Source organism: Falco cherrug, chromosome 6 (assembly GCF_023634085.1).
Source record: "Falco cherrug isolate bFalChe1 chromosome 6, bFalChe1.pri, whole genome shotgun sequence".
Lineage (NCBI taxonomy): Eukaryota > Metazoa > Chordata > Aves > Falconiformes > Falconidae > Falco > Falco cherrug.
This window is the reverse complement of record NC_073702.1, coordinates 20672259-20695501: the sequence shown is the minus strand read 5'-3', so window position 1 is coordinate 20695501 and position 23243 is coordinate 20672259. Positions and strand designations below refer to the sequence as shown.

The 23243-nt window shown below is 36.3% G+C and overlaps 1 protein-coding gene across 1 annotated transcript in view; it reads right to left on the bottom strand.

Annotated features, from left to right (window-relative positions):
- CSMD1 (CUB and Sushi multiple domains 1) overlaps nt 1-23243 on the bottom strand; it is a 1210443-nt gene that overhangs the window by 628796 nt on the left and 558404 nt on the right. Inside the window, exon 4 of the mRNA XM_055714855.1 lies at nt 11156-11350. Coding sequence (XP_055570830.1) covers nt 11156-11350 — 195 coding nt within the window. The remainder of the gene's footprint in view (nt 1-11155; nt 11351-23243) is intronic.

Genomic DNA, 23243 nt, shown 5'->3' with positions numbered 1-23243 from the left:
TGTAAGGGTATGAGTTCTAGTAATAATGCATACAGCTTCCACCTGTATTCTTGAAAGCCAGCAAGCAGGCTTTTCCCATCCACGGTAACCAGCAAGATGTGCTAAATCCTAAGTTAGCCATAACTCATTGGTACTAGCTGCTTGCTGTTGTTTTTTTTTTTTTTATATGATTCTCAATGACATCATCTCCCAGTGTGTTTATACTGACACTAAGTAACATGGTAGTGGTAATTACAATGCTACTCAGTGTTTCTGCTGCAAAGCCATTGAATAAGCTCTGAGCTCTAAAGCTCTGGAATTTACAGCTGACAAAGAAGGTTTATGTAGTTGATTATTTCTGGCAATCACACGCAAAAATCTAACGCTCTGCATTACCAATGAAAGCCAAAGGATCTCAGGCTACTACAGATATCTGTCAGGGGGATGCATAGCTTTTTAATCTATTAATAACACCATTTCAAAGAGGCTTGCAAGAAACCAAGTCAGCTCAGAAACGGAAAGGGAACATTGGTTAAGTAAGACCACAGAAACTAACTTGGACCAAAGAGTCACTATTTTCTCTCTGACAGATATGGATGTGTTAGGGAAAGACTGCAGCAAAAGCAGCTGCTTTTGAAGAAAGAATGATCCTTCCTCTGACATATGTCCCATGTTCCAGGAGACCATGGTTCAGGGACTTCCCCCATCAGAGGTGGTACCCAGGCTAAGGCAACGAAACTGTTTAAAGCTCAAACATAATAAATGGCCTAAGAGTGAGCACAGGCAGGGAGGATGTGGCCACGCCACTCAGGGAGCAGAAGACATAATGTGTCCAGACATACAGTGCGTTTCACCACCTGGCCCCAGAGCTAGTTGGCCTCCTTTGAATGATCATCCTTCTTGTCCATAGCATTCTCCACGTTATGCTTTTCAGCGAGCTAGAACAGTGCTTAGGAATCTTAATGCATCACTGTGCTTGGAATAATTTGATAGCAGATAGTGCCTCAGGCTTCATGAACTCAAACTCTAAGCGATTAACAAATTGCATTTTAAAATGTGCAAGTAATTAATTCCAAACACTCATGGTTATTTTCAAGTTGTAAGCAACTGCACAAAGTGCTGTTTGTATCAGCATAAATGACTACTTCAAGTATAAAGCTAGAAACATTTGGATCTCTCAGTAGTCAGGATTTAAGTGCTCTGAATTTAGAGAATATGCATCTTATACAAAGTACATATGCAAACAGATACGGCAGGCAGCACTTCACAAAAACCATATATACTGTATAGATGTGTAGCTTAGCTAAAACAGATAAACATATCCATCAAAATCACTGAGGAATCACATAGCAGCCATTGAAAAATCTTGTATTTTCATTCAAACTAGAAAGAGTCATTTCACCAAAAATAACAATCTGACAATTTTTGTAAGCTGTGTTTTGCATAAATGAGATCTTCCTACAAGTGAGATGGAAGCCCTGCTAAGCAGATATCCAAGGAAGGGATAAAAAATGAAACAGTATCTTAGAAAACTCCATATTTAAATTGGCTTAGATATCTGTCAAACATTCGGTCATTTTTACAGGGCTTTCCTCACGTTTCCACACAAATGCCTTCCAGAGTGTGATGTTCTGTGTTCTATATGCCTGTTTCATTAAAAAAACCCTAATAAAATATTTACAGAAGTGAAAAATGTTTACTGCATAATGATAAAAGCATTTAAAACTCATCTAACTTTTCAAAATTAATTTCAAATATGAATGTAAATGATCAGAACTGGCTATTCAACTTCTCATTTGAAAGATCATTTCACTACATTACTATTGTAACATAACTGATAAAAATACAGCTGTGACTTAAAAGTACAAAATTCATAATAAGAAAGTTTTCTTATACCATTCATAGTAATTTTCTTAGTTCTTTATCACTAGCAACAAAACAGATGCAATGAAAAACTTGAGTGATATTTTATAAATTTTCATCAAATGACATACTGTCATTTTGAGTCACATTTTCTAAAGTATTATCAATTATAGAAAACTGCAGCTTTAAGAGGGTTCTAAATGAACCATGGGCATACATTATTTAGCATACCTTATTAAAAACATCACTGAAACAGTTCTTTATTTATTGAGGCTGGAAGGCAGTCCCATGGAGAGAGATGATCTAGGGGTTTGGGTCTATGGCAAGTCAACAGTGTGTGCTGGCAGCCAGAAGGGCCAACCATGCCTTGGGGTGCATCAAGCACAGCACTGTTGGCTGGTCGAGGTAGGTGACTGTCCCACTCCATACTGCACTGGTGCGGCCCCACCTCAAGTACTGTGTGCAGTTTGAGGGACCTCAATTTAAAAAGGACATTGAATTATTGTGTCCAGAGGAGGGCAACCAAGACAGTGAAAGGTCTCGAGACAAGACATAGAAAAAGCAGCTGAGGTCACTCGGCTTGTTCAGCTTGGAGAAGGGAAGGCTGAGGGGTCACCTCATCACAGCCTGCAACTTCCTCAAGGGGGGCAGCGGAGGGGGAGGTGCTGGTCTCCTGTCTCTGGGGCCCAGCGACAGGACACAAGGAAACGGAATGAAGCTGCATTGTGGGAAGTTCAGGTTAGACGACACGACAAGGTTCTTCAGTGAGAGGATGTTCAGTCACTGGAACAGGTTCCCCAGGGAAATGGTCACAGCACCAAGACTGTCAGAGATCAAGGAGTGTCTGGATGATGTTCTTAGTCATATGGTTTGGTTCTAGAAAGTCCTGTGAGGAGCAGGGAGTGGGACTCCATGATCTTATGGATCCCTTCCAACCTGAGATACTCTATGAATTTCTTCAATTCTTTATTAAATGGCATTTTTCTGTAGTTCATTTGTGAAAAAGTAGACAATGTACCTCATTTAATAAAGTTCTTTGGTAGAGATAACACATCTGTGAAATTATCATGAATACTTTCACAGATACATGCTTTGGATATTTTGGAAATGGTTCATATGAGCAGTTAGTTACATGATTTTTTGAAATAGGATTTTAAAATTATCATTTTAAAACATCTCACTGACAAAAACCTAAACCCAAGCCATATTATATCAATGCCAAGATTAAAAATAAATTTTAGTATGAAAATGCCAACTGTCAAGCTGTTAAACTGCCAGATTCATAAAGAGTAAAAACATCACTAAGTGTTACAATGGTGTAGCACTACATGTTCATCAGACAACTCATTGATCTAATCTAGTTCTAATTGGCAACCAGCTCTTTAACCATCAAAATATTCACTTCTACTTCTTAATCTTCTTTAATATTTTAGGTTTTTACATACTTTATTTTGAATAAGTAAAAGCCAACACCTGTGCTTCTTTTCACTGTTTAAAAAATTAGAAAATTGTCAGAAGGTTGGGGTTTTTTTTCTTCTTTGAAGCCAGATGTACTGCATCCCAGATAAGTGCTCTAATCAGTTTGCCTCCCTTTCTCAATTTCTTCTCTTGCTGTTGATCAACTTCATATAAATTAAATACTCATTAGATCATGCACCTAAAATGACTTTTTCTTTCTCTCTTCAGGGTTTTCAGAGGGCACTTCAAAATAATTTGGATTGCTCTCTAAGTAGAATGGAATTTATTTTGTTAAATTTCAGAAATTATTGTGTTTTGGGAAAACAGTGTCTATTTTACATATATTAAAAAGTAAGATTTCTCACTTCAAGGTAATAGTATGTACAAAATAAATTTGCAGAAATTGTGGCAACTTGTGTAGGCACCTGTGGGCACCCATTGCAGCTGTAGCACTACTTTGAACATTTTTGCTTTGACGTTTCAGTGAGCTCAATTTAAGCAGACCCCAGCAGGGTTCTCCCGTAGTAATAGGCCCTGACAATACTGGACTCAGTGGGGTAGTCTTGTGCTTCTTGGGCCTTGAGATTGGTGCATTTTTTCTTTGTAAACATTGTGCTCTAATTTAATACCCTTTTACAATTCTTATGTATTCTATCATATCAGTTATGTATACAAAGACCTATTTCCAGTCATCTGCTCTGCAGAGGAAATCTGATCTATTAGTCAACAAAGTTATAAATTTCAAATTTGACAGAAATAGTGATGGACAAACTATTTGCTAACCTGGCAGAAAAGTTCAGTTATTAAGTGATAGTACATGCTTGAGCTAACTAAACCAAAACACCAACTCTGCCACCTCTTTCATGCAGAAACGGTCTTAAGAGAGGACAGCTAGATTAAGAAGTTAAAAAATTAATCAACAGTCTGTAATCTCACACCCTCTCCCCCTCAGAAATAAAAGATCAGTCTTCTGGCTATCTTGTAAAGACTCTCTTCTTTTTCAATTAATTATCCTAAGATGTTTTCCAGTGATATGATAGTCTTTCACTTGATTATATATTTGTATTTTAACACTGATCATGATCCCTTAAAATAACAGTCTACAACAAATTAACAGTAAAGCCCCAATTTTGAAGCAAAAAGTGAAAAGGAAAAATTATTTGAGGGCAAATTAACGACTTGCAGATTTTACATGTATTTTTTTAATAATTAGGAAAGTTAGTCTAGCTATTCCTAGAAGTCTACATGCAGTTATGAAATTCTTCATCTTTTTCGAACTGACCATGAGCTTTTCGTACATTTGTACTGACTCATTGTATCTTCCTCTGATGACAACTTTGCTTGTGTTTCTAATGGCCAGACTGAAGTCCTGTTTTTCATTATTTGACTTTACCATATAATTCTGGGTACCCTCACTATGTTTTCATTGTACTCTTAATCTCATTTTTCACTTCTAGTTCCTGTCTTACAAACACCTTTTTGCACAGATCCAGCTTTGATCTGACATCTTTTTTTTATCTGATCCCTCCATACCTACTGATACGTGTTAGAACAAGAATATATAAACATAAATATCTGTATGTGTAAATAGATATATACTTAGACACACACACAGAGGAAAGAAAACTTGCAGCTGTGTCCATATCACTGTTGGATGCGGTGTGACAGTCAGTCCTGCGCTACTGTGTAAGAAATTATTCAGTGTATCCTATCTGATTTTCCTGAAACACTTCTCTGACTTTCTATTCGACCAGTTACAACGAGCTTCGTTTAAACTTCACCTCAATGTAAACATTTCACCAATTCAGATTATTCTGAAAGTGAACGAAATTGCTCAGGCAGGAATCTGCCATGTAACTCTAAAAGTTAAGATTTGGAAAAATATTCTCACTTTATTATGTAACTGTAACATCAATAAGAAGAATTGTTGGGATATTTTATTTTTCTTTTTCTTTATTTCTTATGTGTATATATATATATTTAAAAATGGATAAATGATGGGATCAGGGCATTTTTTTTCTCCTCCTTAAACTTATTAGATCATATCCATCTGAACCTCAGAGGCTCAGAAGAAATTACATCAGAGAATTACTTGCTACATCAGAAGGTATGTATAACACCAAAAACTTCACTCTCTGTTTACTATATGTCTCAAAAATATAATCTCTTAATCTCTGCATTTAGTTTATATTACTCTATAGTGAATCATAAACTCTTTATCCTTTCTTCCTTCATTTATTCTAAGAATACCTTCTTGATTGTATATTATTCACAAAAGTATTTCTCAAATAAAACTTCTTAAATCTGGAATCTGATTAATTATTACTTGATCTGTTTGGACCTTTTTGACACATGGTATCTTTTACTGGCTTGTCATTGTTATTTTTTCTTTGTTTTCCCACCAATAATTGGGTGTCTTTCTAAATTCTCAAAATTACTAAGAATTGAGAACTTAATTATAGAAAGTTCATTTAGAAGTAGTCACATATCATAAATGAGCTACTGGTGGAGTAACTGCAGAGAATGAAATTAACTTTCAAATTTTTCAGACTTGTACCAACCACACAGTAATTCAGTCTCAAGACAATGAAGGTGAATATTTTGTGTGACACTATTATGGTACCCAAGACTGAAACAACAAAGATCCTTTCCATTCAGAGGACAAAGCCAGAATAACTTAGGTGAGTCAATGATTCTCTCTGTCAATTTTTGTAAGCCACCTATATGACATTTTGCAGAAACTCATGGTAAACTTCTCGGTTAGCTTCTACTAAAAGAGAAGTCCATGGCTGCTCTTACTTACCACATGGAAAAATAGGACTATTTTTTGACTTCTCTTTTCAGAATTTGCCTTTGAACTTTTCTTTGGGGGCTGTTTTCTATTTTTGGGAGGGACTGTTTTTTATCATTTCCAGTTTGGAAGCTGCCATATTTTCACACACACAAAAAATCATAGTTGATTGAAAGAAAACAGAAAAAAAAAAGATAAAGTAAATGTCTTGACAGTGAAATTATTAAACTTTCTAAAAATGTCATTCACTGCAGCTTTGATTTCTATCAAATGAATTTTATTTCTATCAAAAGAATTAGAGTTCATTCTAACCCATAAATGATCCGCAGTACAGTTCAGCTCCACCACCCTCCACATGGCTGTACTCTATAAAGGGAGAACCTCTGAAATTGATTAGCAGCCAAAGAAACAAAACAGCACGTACAAGAGTCTATGCTGTCTACATCTTAATGGCTTAATAATTCACTAGGATGTTTTTTTCTAACAGAATCAGCATTTGTACAGTTAGATAATGTATAAATTACTCAACACCAGCTTCTTAATATTCATGAAAATATTAAACAACACAATTGCAGAAAATAGTAATTTGCTAGCATCAACAAAAATAGGGAAACATACCAGAGAGAACAAGGTTGTTATGATTTTTTTTGTGTATATAAACCATGTAGCTTCACTCTGCTATATTCTATTGCATGGATGCCATGAAATCAGTTTACAATGCCCCCCCCGAAAAAACCCAACATCTGGAAACAAAACTGTAACAAATGGTGCTTTCATGGAAAAGACCAAGGTTCTTAGAGAAACAATAGGGGAACATTTGGAAAATGAATGGAAGGGGCTACCTCATGCATTTCTTCCAGACCGATAAAATAAGGAATGTCTAAAATCCATCATCAAACCCAAATTCCACGTGAACTCTAAAAGTCCACTGAGGCAATGCCTCAGCTCACATAAATCACTAACTGTTCAATAAGGGTGGGGTTTATGGTTCTAATTTCTTGAAAGAAAGTACAGATTTCTTTGGATTCATTTAAGTTTTATATGTAGATTAGAACTCCACTTGAGTTTTTATTAATAGGTTAAATGCAAAGAGTTACAAATTATGAACAAAATTTTGAAAAAAATTATGCAACAAACACTGCCAAACTGGACAGTACCTGTAGAAACAGGCAAATATTTAGTAGACACTGACAACACCATGAACTTATGACATGTATTTTTTTCTGAAACCTGTTTATTACCTCTTATTAGAAAGATTAAAAAAATCGAAGATCATATAACTGAAAGGTTAGAAAATTTCTGTTTTCCTCCTGTTTTGAAGCACTAATAAAAAAGATCTTTTTTTGTACTGATTGAAATCAAACAACAAACATGACCCAAATCTGTTGGGTTTGGGGTTTTTGTTGTTTTGTTGGGGTTTTTTGGGTGGTGCTGGTGTTTTTTATTATTATTACGAACTCCTGCATTTGTTTTGGAGCACAGAAATTTACAAAAATATTTCTTTGCTGTGAGGAATTACATTGTCAGACCCTTCAGTCACAAGAAACCTTTATAAACTATAACAAAAGACAACAATCACCCTTTGTTGCCCATCCACATGGGTACTAATAATACTTCCAAGGGAGAATTTTAGCAGTAAAGGATGACCATAGGGCTTGGGATTGAGGTGAAAAGCATAAGAGACCAGATGAGCTCTCCTTAATGGAAAAGGAAAAGCTCAGGCAGGATCATCAGATTCCTGCAGAACCACACTTGACTCTAAAAGAAATGAGGACAGCAGGGATCTGCCTGGCTGAACAGGGCAAGAGATTTGTTGAACTAATGAGGAGAGCTCTAAACTGAATTTGTCAGGGATGCAGGCCAAAACCCTCAAGTAAGTGGTAGAACTGGCCCAGGGAAGAAGCCATGCGACAAGGCAATGAATGTTTCTCTCCCTCCTGCTCAGAAAGTAATATGACTGGAATCCCAGATGAAGTGCCTGTATACAGAAATGTGCTGCATAGGAAGCAAACTGAACAAATTGAAAGGGTATGAATAGTTACAGAACTGTGGTGTCATTGTGATTACAGACACTTAGTGGGACAGCTCACCTGACTGGAGGGCTGCAATGAATAGACACGGGCTCTTTGGAGAAACAGCAACGAAAGGAGAGGCTGCACCCTCCCAAGATCAAGTAAGATCTTGAATGAACAGAGCTCAGCTACACCACAGGCAACAAACTCATTGAGCTCCTGTGGGCTAGAACAAGAAGGGGAAGCCAAGAGGGAGATCATTATGCTGAATATCTGCTACAGACCACTTGATCAAGAGGTATTCAAAACTTTTAAACAACTAGAAGTTTCCCAACAACAGGCTCTGGTTCTCATGGGAAACTTTAACCATCCCAACATCTGTGAGGATGGCAGCATGACAGAGGGCAAGCAATTCACTAGATTTCTCAGTTCATTGGGAATAATGCAGGCACTGGACAAGTCAACTAGGAACAAAGAACCATTCACCTAAGTGACACACGTGAGCCGAAGATTCTAAGGGAAGTGTGGAAGACAGGTAGTAGAATAAACTCCTTGGACCTCAGCAGAGAAGATTTCAACTTCTTTGTGAAGTGACAGACAGGCTCTTATGGGCCGATGCCTTGAAGGGCTACAGGGCTCAGGACAGCTTGTTGGACTTCAAGGGTAGCTTCCTCAAAGCTCAATAATGGTGCATCTATTTCTAGTGCATAAATGTGTATGCATGGCAGGAGGCTGCTGGGTTTGAACATGAAATGCCTGAGTGAGATTTTTTAACTGAAATACCAAATACAAATAACTGAAATACAAATACATTTTTTTAAAATGTACAAACTGTGAAAGCAGGGACAAGCTACTTGAAAGGAATATGGAAGTGTTGCTCAGGAATGCAGGGATAGAAGGAGGAAGGTTGAAGCTCAGATGGAATGAAACTGGTGAGTAATGTTAAGAGTGGCCATTCTAGAAACCATTCTGTAGGTGTATCAACAACAAAGAGAAAATGAAGGATATGGTGGCCTGCTGTTCAGTGGGGTAAGTGACCTTGTGATGAAGACATGAAAAAGGCTGAGGCACTCAGTGTCCCTTTGCTTCTCTCTTCATTAGCAAAGACTGCCAATTCTCAATAACATGCAGAAGTTTTGGGAAGAAAAATAGTAGCCACAGCACAGGAGAAACTATACAAGGAACTACAGAAGTAAACAGGATATGTACAAGTTCGTAACAGTATGTAAGTTCATAAGTGTACTTAACAGTATGCACATCAGGGTTCTTGGTGTGCCACAGTGTGAGGTTGCTCTGTGTCATCTTTGAATGATACATGTTCAAATGATTCGAGTGACAATCAAGGGTGATTACCAATGACTGGAAAAAAGAAAATTTTTCATTTCTCATTTAAAAAAAACCCCAAGAATCTTACCAACTGTATATCTGTCAAGTTTACCTCAGACCTCCAGAAAATTATGTTGAAGGTGTTTATGAAAACCATTCCCAAGCACACAAAGGACATAAAGGTGAACAGGAACAGGCAGCTTTTATCGATGCAAATCATCCTTGGCTACCTGAATGCTTTCTTTGATGGAATGATTTAGCCTGAAGTTAACAGATTTTTCAGAACGCTGTTCCCCGCTATATCCTTGTAGACAAATAGAGGGCATACAGACTCGATGGGTGGACTATTATGCGAGTGAAAATCTGCCTGGACCATCTGGCTCAGACAGCAGAGGCCAACTGTTTAAAGTCAAGGTAGTGGTCAGTGACTTGCGACACTGCCCAGGGATTCAAACTGGGGCTGAATATGTATAGTAACTTCACCCTGAGCCTGGAGCATGGGATTGAACGCACCCTGGCAAGGTTTGCAGATGGCACCCTGAAAGGCAGGGCTGTCATTCAGACAGGCTTTGATGATAGCCTTTGAGAAAAGGCTTCAAGAAGCTGGAAGAATGACAGGAATCTCATGAAATTACAGAACAAAAATGCAAAGTCCTATACCTGGAACAGGATCATCCCATGCAAAAAGTATTTGCAAGGTGGCAGCTCTGATGAAATGACCTGAGTTCCTGGTGAAACACAAGTGGAGTCAGTGGTGTACTTTGCACCATTGAAGGCTTACCTCCTTATTGGGTTGCATGAGCAAGAACAGAGCCAGAAGCTAAAGAGAGAGAGTTAAAGAATTCATCTACTTGCCACTCAGGAGGTCCCATATGAAATGCTGTGTCCATTTTACGGTATCCTAGCACAAAGGAGATTGACATTGACAGAGTAGAACAAGTGCAGAGAAGGGCCACTAAAATGGTTAAGATGCTGAAGAACATATGTATGAGACTCAAGAATGAGGAAAATGGATTTTTCAGCCTGGAAAAGAGGAAGTTATGAGAAAATCTAACGGTGCTATTTAGTTTAGGAGAGATGAACCATAATCATTTTATAGGTCCACAACAGGAGAACAAGAAATGGACACAATCTGTAAAAAGATAATTTGAATTGGACATGAGAATGAGGGCAGCTATGCGCTAGAACAGGTTTCCAGAGAGGCCTTAGAAACTCCATCCATAGAGATACTAAACTGTCAACTGGGCAAAGCCCTGAGCAACCTGACCTTTGGTTCATAGCTTTGAAATTGTCAGTGCTTTGAGCAGGAGTTGGACTCAAAGGGATTGGATCACCAGAGGTCCCCTTCAAGCATTGTATGGTTGAAGATTTCAAACTTCTCCTTCCTGATGAAAAGTTTCCAAAAGAAGAAACTTCAAAAGCATTTACCAGATCCTGCCATCAAATTGATATAGCAATTGCTACATAATTGAAAATGAATAAAGATCAGCATATAATATCTACCTCTGAATGTCAGCTCTGGAGAGTCATTGCTTCTGAAATGTGATTACAGTTTTAAATGGTGCAGATCTTTAGTCAGTACATTAGTACATTTACATTCAGAAAGTAAAAAAAAACCAAACCAAACAAACAAACCAAACAAAACCCCCTTCAAAATAAATTTATTTAATCTGCCATTTTAATATTGTCTTAATATTTTTAAATTATTTCATATCTACATGTTTACCTCTGCAAAAAGGAACTGGAAAATCCCATGATGCGCCATTTCCAGGACTCACAATACATGTCAACATGGCATGGCCTTCTAGGATGTACCCAGAGATACAGCTATATCGGATTTTATCTCCAATGTTGAATCTTGTTCCATGAAGTACTCCTTTAGGTATTTCTCCTGGGTTGCCACAAGTATGACTAGGTAATACTGTCAAAAGAAAGAAGGGAAAAGTTTAACAGTTAAGACCTGCAAAACAAACAAATAAATAATTTTTAGTATTTTTTAAAACAGTATCCCTTATACAAAAGTCAAAATCAGGCTATGCAATGTATTTTCACAACAGATATCAGTTTGTAATACACATCACTTTCAAAGCTAATTTCAAACTCAGTTCTTTGTTTAACAGTCCTTCAGTTAATTACTTTACAGATTTATTTTCAAATAAGGTATCCTATAAATCTTGCTGTTTCTCCCCAAGCTGTGAATGAAGTAAAATAATGTTTTATTTAATTCTTTTTGGTAAATATTGCATAAATATTCATACAACTTCATTATGGATCCAGGCAGTAGAAGATACTTTATATACAGTTTTCATTTTAATTATTAGAATAGCAATTTAAAAGTACCCAATAATTAACTGGTCTCTGCAGGTAAATTAAAATCTAAAGTATACATTAAAAGTTTGATTTTCTGCTTATTTTAAAATTACTCCAGGTTCTAGAAAATAAATTAAGTCAATCTTCGTTAACAGAAACAGAAAATTAGAAAGAATCAATGCCTAAGCAGTGACTTTGGGCTGATATGAATGGACATCTTGTTTTCTTTCTTGTTGCAGGAAGTCACTACCATCTGTAAGAATTAATTATTTTAAAGAGATTGTTTTAAATAGTTATCACTTTAAAGATGATACTCCTCCACCTAGAAAAAGCAAAAGTGTGTATTGGGGAGGAGGAAAATGTAAATGCTTTTGTTCTTAATTTCATATGAAAGTTATTAATGGCATGCCATTCCTTTCATTGAAGTAGTACAAATTAAAATTGTTTTATTTCCTTTAGAGTACAATAAATAAGTGCAGGAAGTTGAAATATGTCAAGAACAGCACATAAAAGATAAGTGTGTTCATCAAAGAAATGGTGGTCTGAAAACCTCACATCTAATTCAGGTATCATTTCAGAAACTTCATGTTTCATGAACAAATTCTTTCATCCCATACTTCTCTGTCTTCACTTTACCCACCTGTAGAATAAACATCACCATACTAACCTTACTAACCTGCATGTTAGGAGGATAAATTGCTCAATACATGCACATCCTCAGAGTGTTGTAAAGCATTATATCAATATATCAATGCTAATTAAGCCCATTATACCATGCAAGTTCAATTATTGAATGCCCACCCTTAATTCATTACTCAAACAGTTAGTCACACTGGCATTTAAATGTTCATAATTATACTAAAGTTACAACACAAATTATGTAGGAAAATTTCAAAAAGGCAAAAAAACCATAAAGCTAAAAAAATAAAATGGGACAACACTTTCACTTACAATATCCTTTTAAGAGAAAAATCCCCAAATCTACAAATATTAACAAGGTAACAAAAGCCACATAACACTCTAATGAATGATGAGTTAGATAAATGCTCTACCAATGCTGCAGATCAGAAATCTAAGAATTCTGTGCATCACACATAAAGGTTGCTCAGCGAGTAGCTACCAAACCCAGAAGCAAACAATATGATTCCCAATTTCTTTTGTGCTGTTTCAGCAGCCTTAACAGAATAGGGTATTTATTTAGATGTACTCATTCACATTGGAAAGAGAGTCAGTGTTTGATTCATACGTATGATACTAAATACATATCAAATAAAAAAAATTGATTCTAAAACATCAAAATAATTGGAATAAATTAAAAAAGATACCAATTTACATTCCAAAAACTTGGCAACAATAATCCATTATATGCTACAGCATATACTGCTATATGCTATTGTATGTTTTATAGCACTACTAAAAATGTTACTTCTCCCTTGGCACAATTTTCCCTTTTGCTGCTTTGCTTTGGTAGGTTAATACAGGTAATTTTGCAGGACAAGTCAAACAAAAAAAGATGTATGACATGCTTTCACATAGGAGAATACCTGCATTTGAATCAAGAATCTCTCTTCCTGTTATTTTCAAATAAAAAGATTTAAAAAAAAAAACTTTAATATAGTTTCATCATAAGATCTGGTGTACACAGCAATATTTATACAATCCAAAACTCAACATTTATTTTTATGAGTGGGTGTTCTAGATAGAAAAAAATGCAGTATTCAAAGTACTATGATTTTGATAAACTGCATTCCCAAGGAAAACACATCACAGCAAATCTACATCTGCCATATACCTGACAACTGGCACTGGCTAACTGTTGAAATTGTATAGCAGCAAATCAGTCTTCTAACTGTGTAGAGAAGGTCTCCTACAATATGACTGCCTCTTCTTACCACTATACCTGTCAAGAACCCCAGAAAAAATGAGACTTGGCATCCTGAAACTGGCACACATTTTACTGCAACCTCCTAAAACCCAGTAAAAGATGAGTGATCTGAGAATGACAGCCATGTTCAATAATAGATTCAATAGTTCACAAAATTTCACCTCTTGTCAAGATCAAGCATTCAACGACATTATTTATGTGCTTTTCTAAAACTTTGATTGAAGTATATTGAGGTAGCCACACAATTTCATCTGCACAGACTGTACTGGTTTTAGTCAGTACCCAAGATGAATTATTTGAAGGTTGCTAACAAAATAGTTTAATCTTTGGATTATAAGAGTTCTATCTGACCAAAGCTATATCATATACAAAGGTTACATGTGTCCATCAAGCTTTAACTTCATTGCCAAGTTTTCAGTAAAAGACCCATATTTTTTCTATAGTAGACCTATTTTGAGGTCTATTGTCAATAGGATTGAGAATCTGCAGTCACTTCCCAGAGGAAGCTCATAGAATCACCAGTGTCACAGCATCTTTCATTATCAAGATGCTTATTTAATGAAATAATTTGATATTCCCTATGTGTTGAGAAGAATTATTAACTATACTACAGAGAAGCACTGAAGGCAATAGATTTTTTACACTGACCTAACATTAAAGTATTCTCAGATAGTGTGCTCTTATGCCATTTTTCTTCACTCAAGTCCTTCCCAGGTTTTAAAAGAAAATACTATAGTGTTTGGAAAGGGATCTGTTTAGCCTTAGTATTTTAAAAGCAAAAATATGTACAATGGGAGAGCAGAACAGATCCACCTACTAATACTTCCTCCTTAATAGTCTATCTTCACCATTACAACAGACATACAAACCTGTGGGGACTTCACTTCTTAGCACAGATCAATCTGGAGCAATGTGTAGCAAGATTTATTCATGAAATTAAAGCTAAAAGATAGGCCTTCCTCATATATTACCTGTATCTTTCTAGACAGTTAAAATGTTTGATAATTTCACATAATCAAAATCCATAATGCAATTCATTACAGAAATAAAATTTCAAAGGTTTTAACTCACTATTTTAACTATCTGCATGCTATACATTTATTTTTTTAGAAAATAATTAAAAACATCATAATCTATGAGCTAAAACATAACACTAATCTTCATGACAACAGTGTCAAAATGCTACCACAGCAGGACTGTAAAGAGTTGTAGAGAAATGGCACAATTTTTAGTGATAATCAATTAATTAATTATTAAGTTATTATAAATTAGTAATTAATTAAACGTTGTTAAATAAACTCATATTTACAAGTTATTCTCAGATAGGCTGTCTCAGATCATTTATTTACACAGCCTTTACTTACTTACTTAACTTACTTTACTTACCTACTTACTGTAGTACTCTTTCTAAAGCTAAACTCCATATTTATTTGCAAAAAAGGCCCCTTGAAAGCATATTCACAGCACCTTAAACATAGTAATCCTTTGCTTTCACTTATGCAGAGTTTCCTTGATTTTGTTGGAGATACTAGATTTCACTACCTACGCCTTTCTGATTTATCATAACAGAGAAATCACACAGAATTAGACAGCAGTTGTTGATAATGAAAAAACCCCAAAATATAAATGGTAGCTGTCATTAAACTGAATAAACCTTTGAATTATTATTTTATTCCATATAAGTCTTCTTACTATGATAATCACACTAGAGTGCAAGAGTCTTTAAATACACAATAAGCAATGCCTATGTTTTTCCCATGTTTACTTCAAACCCATCATGTCAACTGCTGCCAACATAATGTCCTGTATTCATAAGATGGTTTTGTACTTTTGTTTAAAAGGTCAAGTTCAAAAAACATACTTTCTAATATATTCTGAAGGTTTTGAGGTCCCCGGAACGCCAAGTCCTATTAATTTTTACCTGCGTAAGGCATCTAGATTTGAAATCAATTATAAAACTGTAAAAATTAACTTCCCTGCTTTTGCTGAAAGTACTATTCAGAGGCTCAATCTGACAATGATGTCAGGAGAACATGATGGAGTTATTTTTTTTTTCCCCTAAGATCTCACGATCCTAAACTAAATTGCAAAGATTCCCTAGAGGCCTTAACAGTGAAAAGCTCACACAGCTTATTTCATTTAAAGATAACAGTTTCACCCTTCTGTGAATCAGTTGCCCAGCTCTTATAGGCCAGTGACACACATGGTAGTTGGAACTTGACAGCAACAATTCAAAGAGAAGCTTAATTCAAATTTGGAAAAATAGGAAGGGCAAAGAAGAAAGGAAGGACCAAGATGCACGTTTTCTCCTTCATTTATTTTGATAGCTTTACAAGACTCTACACATGCACATCTTATTTGCTCTTTTTTCCTGTTCTTCATGATACAACTGGAAAAGTTTTCCATATTGCACCTAAGTTCAGTCAAATACAAGCTTGCCTACTTTTTGCTGTTCCATAGTCCCTTTATTACAGTCCCCCACGTGTTTCCTAACATCACGTTCTTACACTGGTGGCCACAGACAAAACAATACACAATGAAAAAAGCTTAAGTTAGGAAGAAGTCAGAAAATCCCTTGATATTGGACAGCCTTGGAATTCTAATACTGGGAGGAATTTCAGAAGCTCTGTGGAGATAATCAGGGTTACCGAAAATTTCATGGCCTATGCCAAGATGGTTAACAGGTGTAATGCACAGCCCATGACACCCTGTTCACATGGCTACATTAAGTATGTACTTTGTGGTTTCATGCATAAATAGAAGATATACAGAAATCTGTATATTTCCAGAGGAACAGAATAAAATAATTTTTGAGGAAGGTAATAACTACACGCGTTATGAAACCAGAACAACAAAATATGGTAACAAATAGGACAGGAGAAAATGCTAGATTTTCTTGCAAGAATGGCACTAACACTAAAGTCTCTGCTCCAATTCAGAAAAGCAGCTTCATTAGAAAAGGCACTCAGGGAAAAAAAAAAAATAATAGCATTTCAATCTACTGAACTAAAAGTGCTGTACTGAACAAAAGATGGACTTAGATACTTATATATATATACATGTAAAGCTATTTTCCAGTATTTTCATAAATCTGTTCTAGAAATAATATAATGCATTTTTTTAATGTGTAATAATGAAATTTGCTTGGAAAAACTAATTCTAAAGAATTCTAAAGAATTCTGTATACCTGTACTTGCCATTTCTACATCAAAAAAGACTACAGAATCAATATATTTGATTTTTTTTTTTAAGTTTCTAATGTCTTACATTAAACTCCATTGCAGTACATTTTGACCTTTCTTTTTTAAAATAATTCCAAATATTGAATCAATTGAAAAGCGGGTAATATTTCACTGTCAATTTATTAAAAAACTTTGCCCTTTCTAGTTCCAGAAGCTATGTACAATGAATAGTTAATTGATCTACCAGCACTGATTTCCACATTAGTATTGAACACTGTAGATGCATGTCGGTCATTTGTTAGAGGACAGTACCATGACAGAAACTGTACAATCCTATCCTTCACAAAATTCTTCTTTATTCTCAAAACCAGCATGGCCTGCTAACTTGCTTTCATGGATATCACACTTTGTGGAAAGCGAAAGAGATGAAAAAGCTAGAGCAGGTTGCTCAGACCATGTCTGTTTCAGTTGTTAGTATTTCCAAAGGTGAAGACTCCCCAGGGTCTCTGGCCAACCTTTTGCTGTGTATGATCAACCTCACAGAAGTAATAAATAAATAAGTTTTAAATAGATAATTCTAAAAGCTTCTTCTTATGTTTAAACAGATTTTCCTGTATTTCACTTTGTGTCCATTGCCTCTTCTCTTGCCAGTGGCCATCACAAGGAAGAGTCCACCTGCATCATCTTTACCACTCCCCAGAAGGGACTTTACAGGCCTCAATAAAATTCCCCTGAGCTTTCTCTTCTCCAGGCTGAACAATCCCAGATCTCTGTCTCTCCTCAGGTCAGATGCGCCAAGTACTTAACATTCTTTGTCATCCTTTGCTGGCCTTGCTTCTGTATGTCCATGTCTCTTGCACTGGGGAGCCCAGAACTGGAAACACAACTCTAGGTGTGGTCTCACCAGTGCTGAGTAGAAGTGAACAACCACCTCCCTCAGCCTGCTGGCAGCAGTCTGCGTAAAGCAGCCCAGAAGACTGTTGTTCTTTGCCACAAGGGCATATTGCTGATCCATGGTCAACAAGTTGTCCCCAGGTTCTCTGCAGAGATGCCTTCTAGCTGGCAGCCCCCATCTTTCACCGATGCCTGGGGTTATTCATTCCCAGGTGCAAGACTTTGAATTTGTCCTTTTTGAGCTCTGTGAGATTTTCCTGCTCCTCCATCCTGTTTAGATCCTTTTGAATAGCAGCCAAACCTTCTGGTATATCAGCCATTCTTCTGAGTTCTGTATCACCTGGAAACTTGCTAGGCATGCACTCTGTTGTCCAACTCATTAATGAAGACATTAAACAGTACTGGGCCCAAAAAAGACCCCTTTTGTACTTCAGCAGTGATGGACCTCCAGAAAACTGAGTATCTTTTCCACATTTTAACTTCCAGTTCAACAGTAAGCTGGAAGAGCCAACATGGAGTCACTAAGGGTGAATCATGCCTAATCAATCTGATTGCCTTGTTTGAATAGATGACTGGCTTAGAGGACTATGGGAGAGGATTGGATGTTGTATATCGTAACTTCAGCAAAGCTTTTGACAAGGCTCTCTGTAGTAGCGTTGTAACAGATCCAGTGGAGCATGAAATGGCAACTACGCTGTAAGGTAGGCGGAAAACTGGCTGGACTGCAAGGTTCAGAGTGTTGTGATCAGTAGAGCTCAGCTGGTAGTTAGTTGCTACTTGATTCCTCAAAGGTTCATAACACAGCTGTTATTCTTTAATAACTTTTATTGCAATCGGAAATGGAATGAACCCTCCTCAAATTCAGGATGACACCAAACCAGTGAGTAGTCCATACATTGAAGGGCAGGACTGCCATTCTCCAGGTTGTTGAGATACCTTTGAAACATTGTGACACAAATACTGAGAAATTAAACAAAGAAAAATGCAAAGTTTTGTCCCCAGGACAGAGTAACACCATGCAACTATATAGTGTGGTGCCAGCTGGCTGGGAAGCAGTTTGGCAGAAAGGGAAATGGCAGCAGTGTGCTCTGGCAGCAAAGACAGACAACTGCACCTCAAGCTGTAGAAGAGTAAAAGAGCATCCAGCAGACCAAGGGAAATTATTCTTCCCCTCTACATTGTGCTTCTGAGTCTGTGGCTGGAGTACTGTGTGCTGTCTGAGACTTCCCAGTACAAGGACAATAACATACCAAATCAAGCTCAGTGGAGAGCTACCACAATGGTCAGGGTTGGAGCACTTTTCCTGTGATGGGGGACTAAGAGAGCTGGGCTTGTTCCACCTGAAGAAAAGACTGCTTTGGGAAGGGGGAATCTTCATACTGTCTCCATATTCTTTGGGAAAGCACAGAGAAGACTTTTCTCAAAAGTGCATAGCGACAAGATGGGATGCAATGGATGCAAATTGCAACAAAGGAAATTGCATGTAGAACTTAGAATGTTTGGGTTCTTTTCCAGCTTGAGAACAGGAAAGGATTAAAGTTGCCCAGACAGATTGTGAAATCTGGCCTTGGAATGCCCAAATTGCAACAGGACAAGGCCCTATGAAACTTCATCTAACTTGGTCCTTCTTTGGTGTAGGTGAGTCAGTATTAATCAAAAAACCACCAGAGACCCTTCCCAGTGTAAATCAGTCTATGATTCCATCTTCAGAAAATAATCATAAAACAATTTTATGTATAAATTCTGATATTTAAAAAGCCCCCAGTATAATAAAGATAAGGTGAAACCATATAATAAGAAAAATAGTTAAAAGGAATGCCTCCCACAGGAAGCGTAATTCCAAAATTACTCTACACTGGTACTAGCAGTAAATTATTTTTTTCTCTATATAATAATTTTGTTATGATATTTAATAAAGGCTTCTGCGAAAACTCAATTTTTAGTCTATTTAGTGTATATGTATCATACATACACACACACATACGCACATTACATTAGAACAGTAAGCCTTCAGTTTGAATGCCTCCAGTTTTATGTTTTTTCTTAAAAGTTCTCAGGATTTCTCCAAAACCCCTTCCAGCAGCTGACATGTCAGAATACAAATCTGGCTCAATACACTGATCTGAGCTAACTATTAAACTGGGTGGGGGGTGGGGGGGGAGCAGAAGAGAAATATACATCGAATTTTCACCTTTATTCCCCCCGCAAAAAAAAAAAAAAAAAAAAAAATGAAATGAGCAAATTTTCCACAACCCCAGAGCTATGAAAAATCATGATCAGAAATTACTACTAGAAAGGCAGTACCAAACATTTGGTCATTTGCACATGGGCACATACACAGAGCCATGCAGACACACAACTCACCTTGGAAGCTTTAGTCTGCAAGTTATCTAACACTGAAAATTTGCATCCTTCTTAAAAATAATTTCATAAGAAATTAATGCAATTTGTTTTACTGTAGGGGTAGGATGAGTTCACTCACAGAAACCAAAACATACAAAATACAAGCTCCTCTAATACCTAATAATTAAGCCATATTTACACTTCAAGGTGCCAAACATAGCACTCGAGAATCTACAGAGCACAGAAACGCAGAGTGACACATCAAGTATGGCCCACTATTTATCTGTTGGCAACTTTTTTGTTCAGACTTGTTTGGCCTATTTGAGATTTTTAAGAAAAACAACCAACCCAACAAAAAAACCACAGTGTTATCAGCTTACACAAATAAAGCTGTTATGTTTATTATTGTTAGCTGAGCAAGCAGAAACCTGTAATTTCACAGAATCCAAGGATAAGAGGAAATCTGTTCCCTGTTATGTGTTCATTTCTGCATTTGTGCACTCATAAATCATTGCAATATTTTCTGGATAAAAGAATTGGATCATATCACTTTTGAAAGATACAGCTTTCTTGTTTTACAAGCATTTACCCAACTGTGTCTGTCTGTATCTGAGGATGTGCAAAATTGTATTGGATTGCACAGCTATGAAAATCATTTGGGAGTATGCAGCAACTTTGAAACTCTAATACATCTTCCACGTTGAGATTGATATTTTAATTTTCTTGTGCAGGTAATAACGAAAGATTGATGGATTTTATTTTTAGTGTGTTTACTTTTATTATAAAGTATGTAATAAATGTCTTGCTGTTGGTTATAAGATCATAAAAGTCAATATTGTACAAACAATGCCAGAAAACTATCAAGTACAAAGGCAATTTGAAGTTAAAGCTAAAACTTTCTATTACCTCATACTTATTTTGCCTCAGATGTACTACACACTCTCCTAGATGAGCTGAGATCAGTGAGCAATATTTCTAGATTTTGGTCTTCTCCTCTTGAAACAGGAGAACGGGCAGAGCATGACAGTCGAGGCTGAGGCTATAAAAAGCATTTGTGGCTGTGCAAAATTTATAAATGGAAATTTTGCCAGCTACCAGATATAGAAAGTAATTAGTCATATTCTAAAAAATATCAAAATCATGCTTTTCCACCTCCTTTAAAAGGTTCAGTGTGTTCTATGGTCTGTCTTAGTTTGTTAGTACGACCATCACAAGTGTGTGCAACACCTGCCCTTCTCATTCTGAGAAAGACCATGGTAACTTTTTGGCAATGAAGCAACTCCTGTTTACTCAGCTATCCTTCCACAGTGTTACTTGCAAACTGTCAACATAAAAAATATAATTGGAAAACTACCTCTAGCTCACCACTTCATGTACAGTAACAAACAAAACCAAGCAAATACCCTTTTTAACAAGACTACTTTTGAAGATCCCATTAGACCAAAGACCTACACTCAAGTCATAAAAATCAAATCCATCCTGTGCTTGAAAGCCAATAGGATAAGAAGGTAAAAATGACAGTATCTCTGTGTATTAAACAACATACTTATCAAACAGAAAGACAAGTACAGGAAACTACAAAGACCTTATCTGGAAGCCTGCATACAAATCTGATTCCCATGTTCAAATAAAAGTAATTCAATCTAAAGCAAATGCAGACCAGCCTTACTAAAGTGATCAAGAAATTGAAAGCTTTTAAGAGGATATTGGAAGATTTTTACAACTATGATGTGAGAAATGATGATTTCAATGCAGTCACTATGAAGACACTGGAAGGCAAACACCAGGTCATAAGAAATATTATACAAACTGAAGGTAAGAATGGGACAAAAATTAAAGTGCATGAATGAATCACAGTTGCAAGCAGGTTGAAAATGCTAAGTATTCTAGGCAAAACATGAAACTATTGGGCAGTTTCCATACAGTCCTATGGACTTAGGACACTGAGGGGAGTATGAATAGTCTGAAACTGACCTTAATTTATAAATCAATTTTAAATAGAAATGACTCCCTATATCTTAAGGAGCATGATCAAGGAATGCAGAAGTTACCTCATCCTGTCACCATAACTGGAGACAAAAGGTTTATGAGATCCACCTGCACACCTCCTATCCTGTCAGCCTGCCAACACACAGACATTCTGGTCTGACATTTCTTTTCACTGAGACATGTAAAACTGATTTTGACAGAGAAGGAGAAAGTTAATTGACTTTAGATTTTACATGGACTAGCACATTTTTTTCAAGATGGAAGACAGGAATGTAACAAGATACTTCTATCCTGATATATGATTGAACAAAATATATTGCACAATCAAGATTTTAATATTCTTGCTACTATTACAAAAGCAGTGGATCATGAAAAGATTGACATATATCTTATCCATGTATACACAAATTTTATAGAACTAGCAATCTGAAGCGTATTTTTTCCTAATTTTTTTTTCCCTGGGAACCCCTTGAAGAAAGAGTCTGTCTGACTCATACTGAGAATTATGTTACTAAGATGAGAGAACAAGTTTACACTTAATGAAAGCAGGACAACAGGATACATACTAAAACCGTGCAGCTGAATTGTGAGTTAAAACTGTTGGAGACAGATTTCACAATCAGATATTCTCTATATTGTTCACAACATTCCCTGCAATGACTGTAGCTATGAAATCAAACTGGATTTTGAACTATTAAGACCTGCTATACTAGGTATGGACAAACAGAATAAGGTATGAGCTTACCCTTCTTCAGGCTATAAAGTTGTAATCATAGGGTATACAAATATCCTAGAACGATTCCAAATTGTGTTTATCAAATTAATCCAAATGCTTTATGTTTCAGCAAAATACATTTAAGAAGAAAGATTCTTTAACTCTGAAAAGATAAAGCTTAATGTAAAGTACCTAATGTCATGTATTATTTGATAAATACTAACTGTGGAACACTTGTATGTACTACTTGTCTCAAGTCTAAGTACTTACAGGTCAGGGAAAGACTTATGGGACTGAAAGAGAGACAAGAAAAGAAGTAACGGCAGATTAAATTTGGAATAAACCAGCTTCAGTAATAGATAGATACACTACTGTTAATTTAATAGCGGCTTTTCTTCAGCTATCATCAGCTTGCCATCATATCTTCAGCTCCTTATTACTAAGGCAATATTGCTTAAAAAACACGTTTCCTCTCCTGCTTTCATTTTTCCTTTCC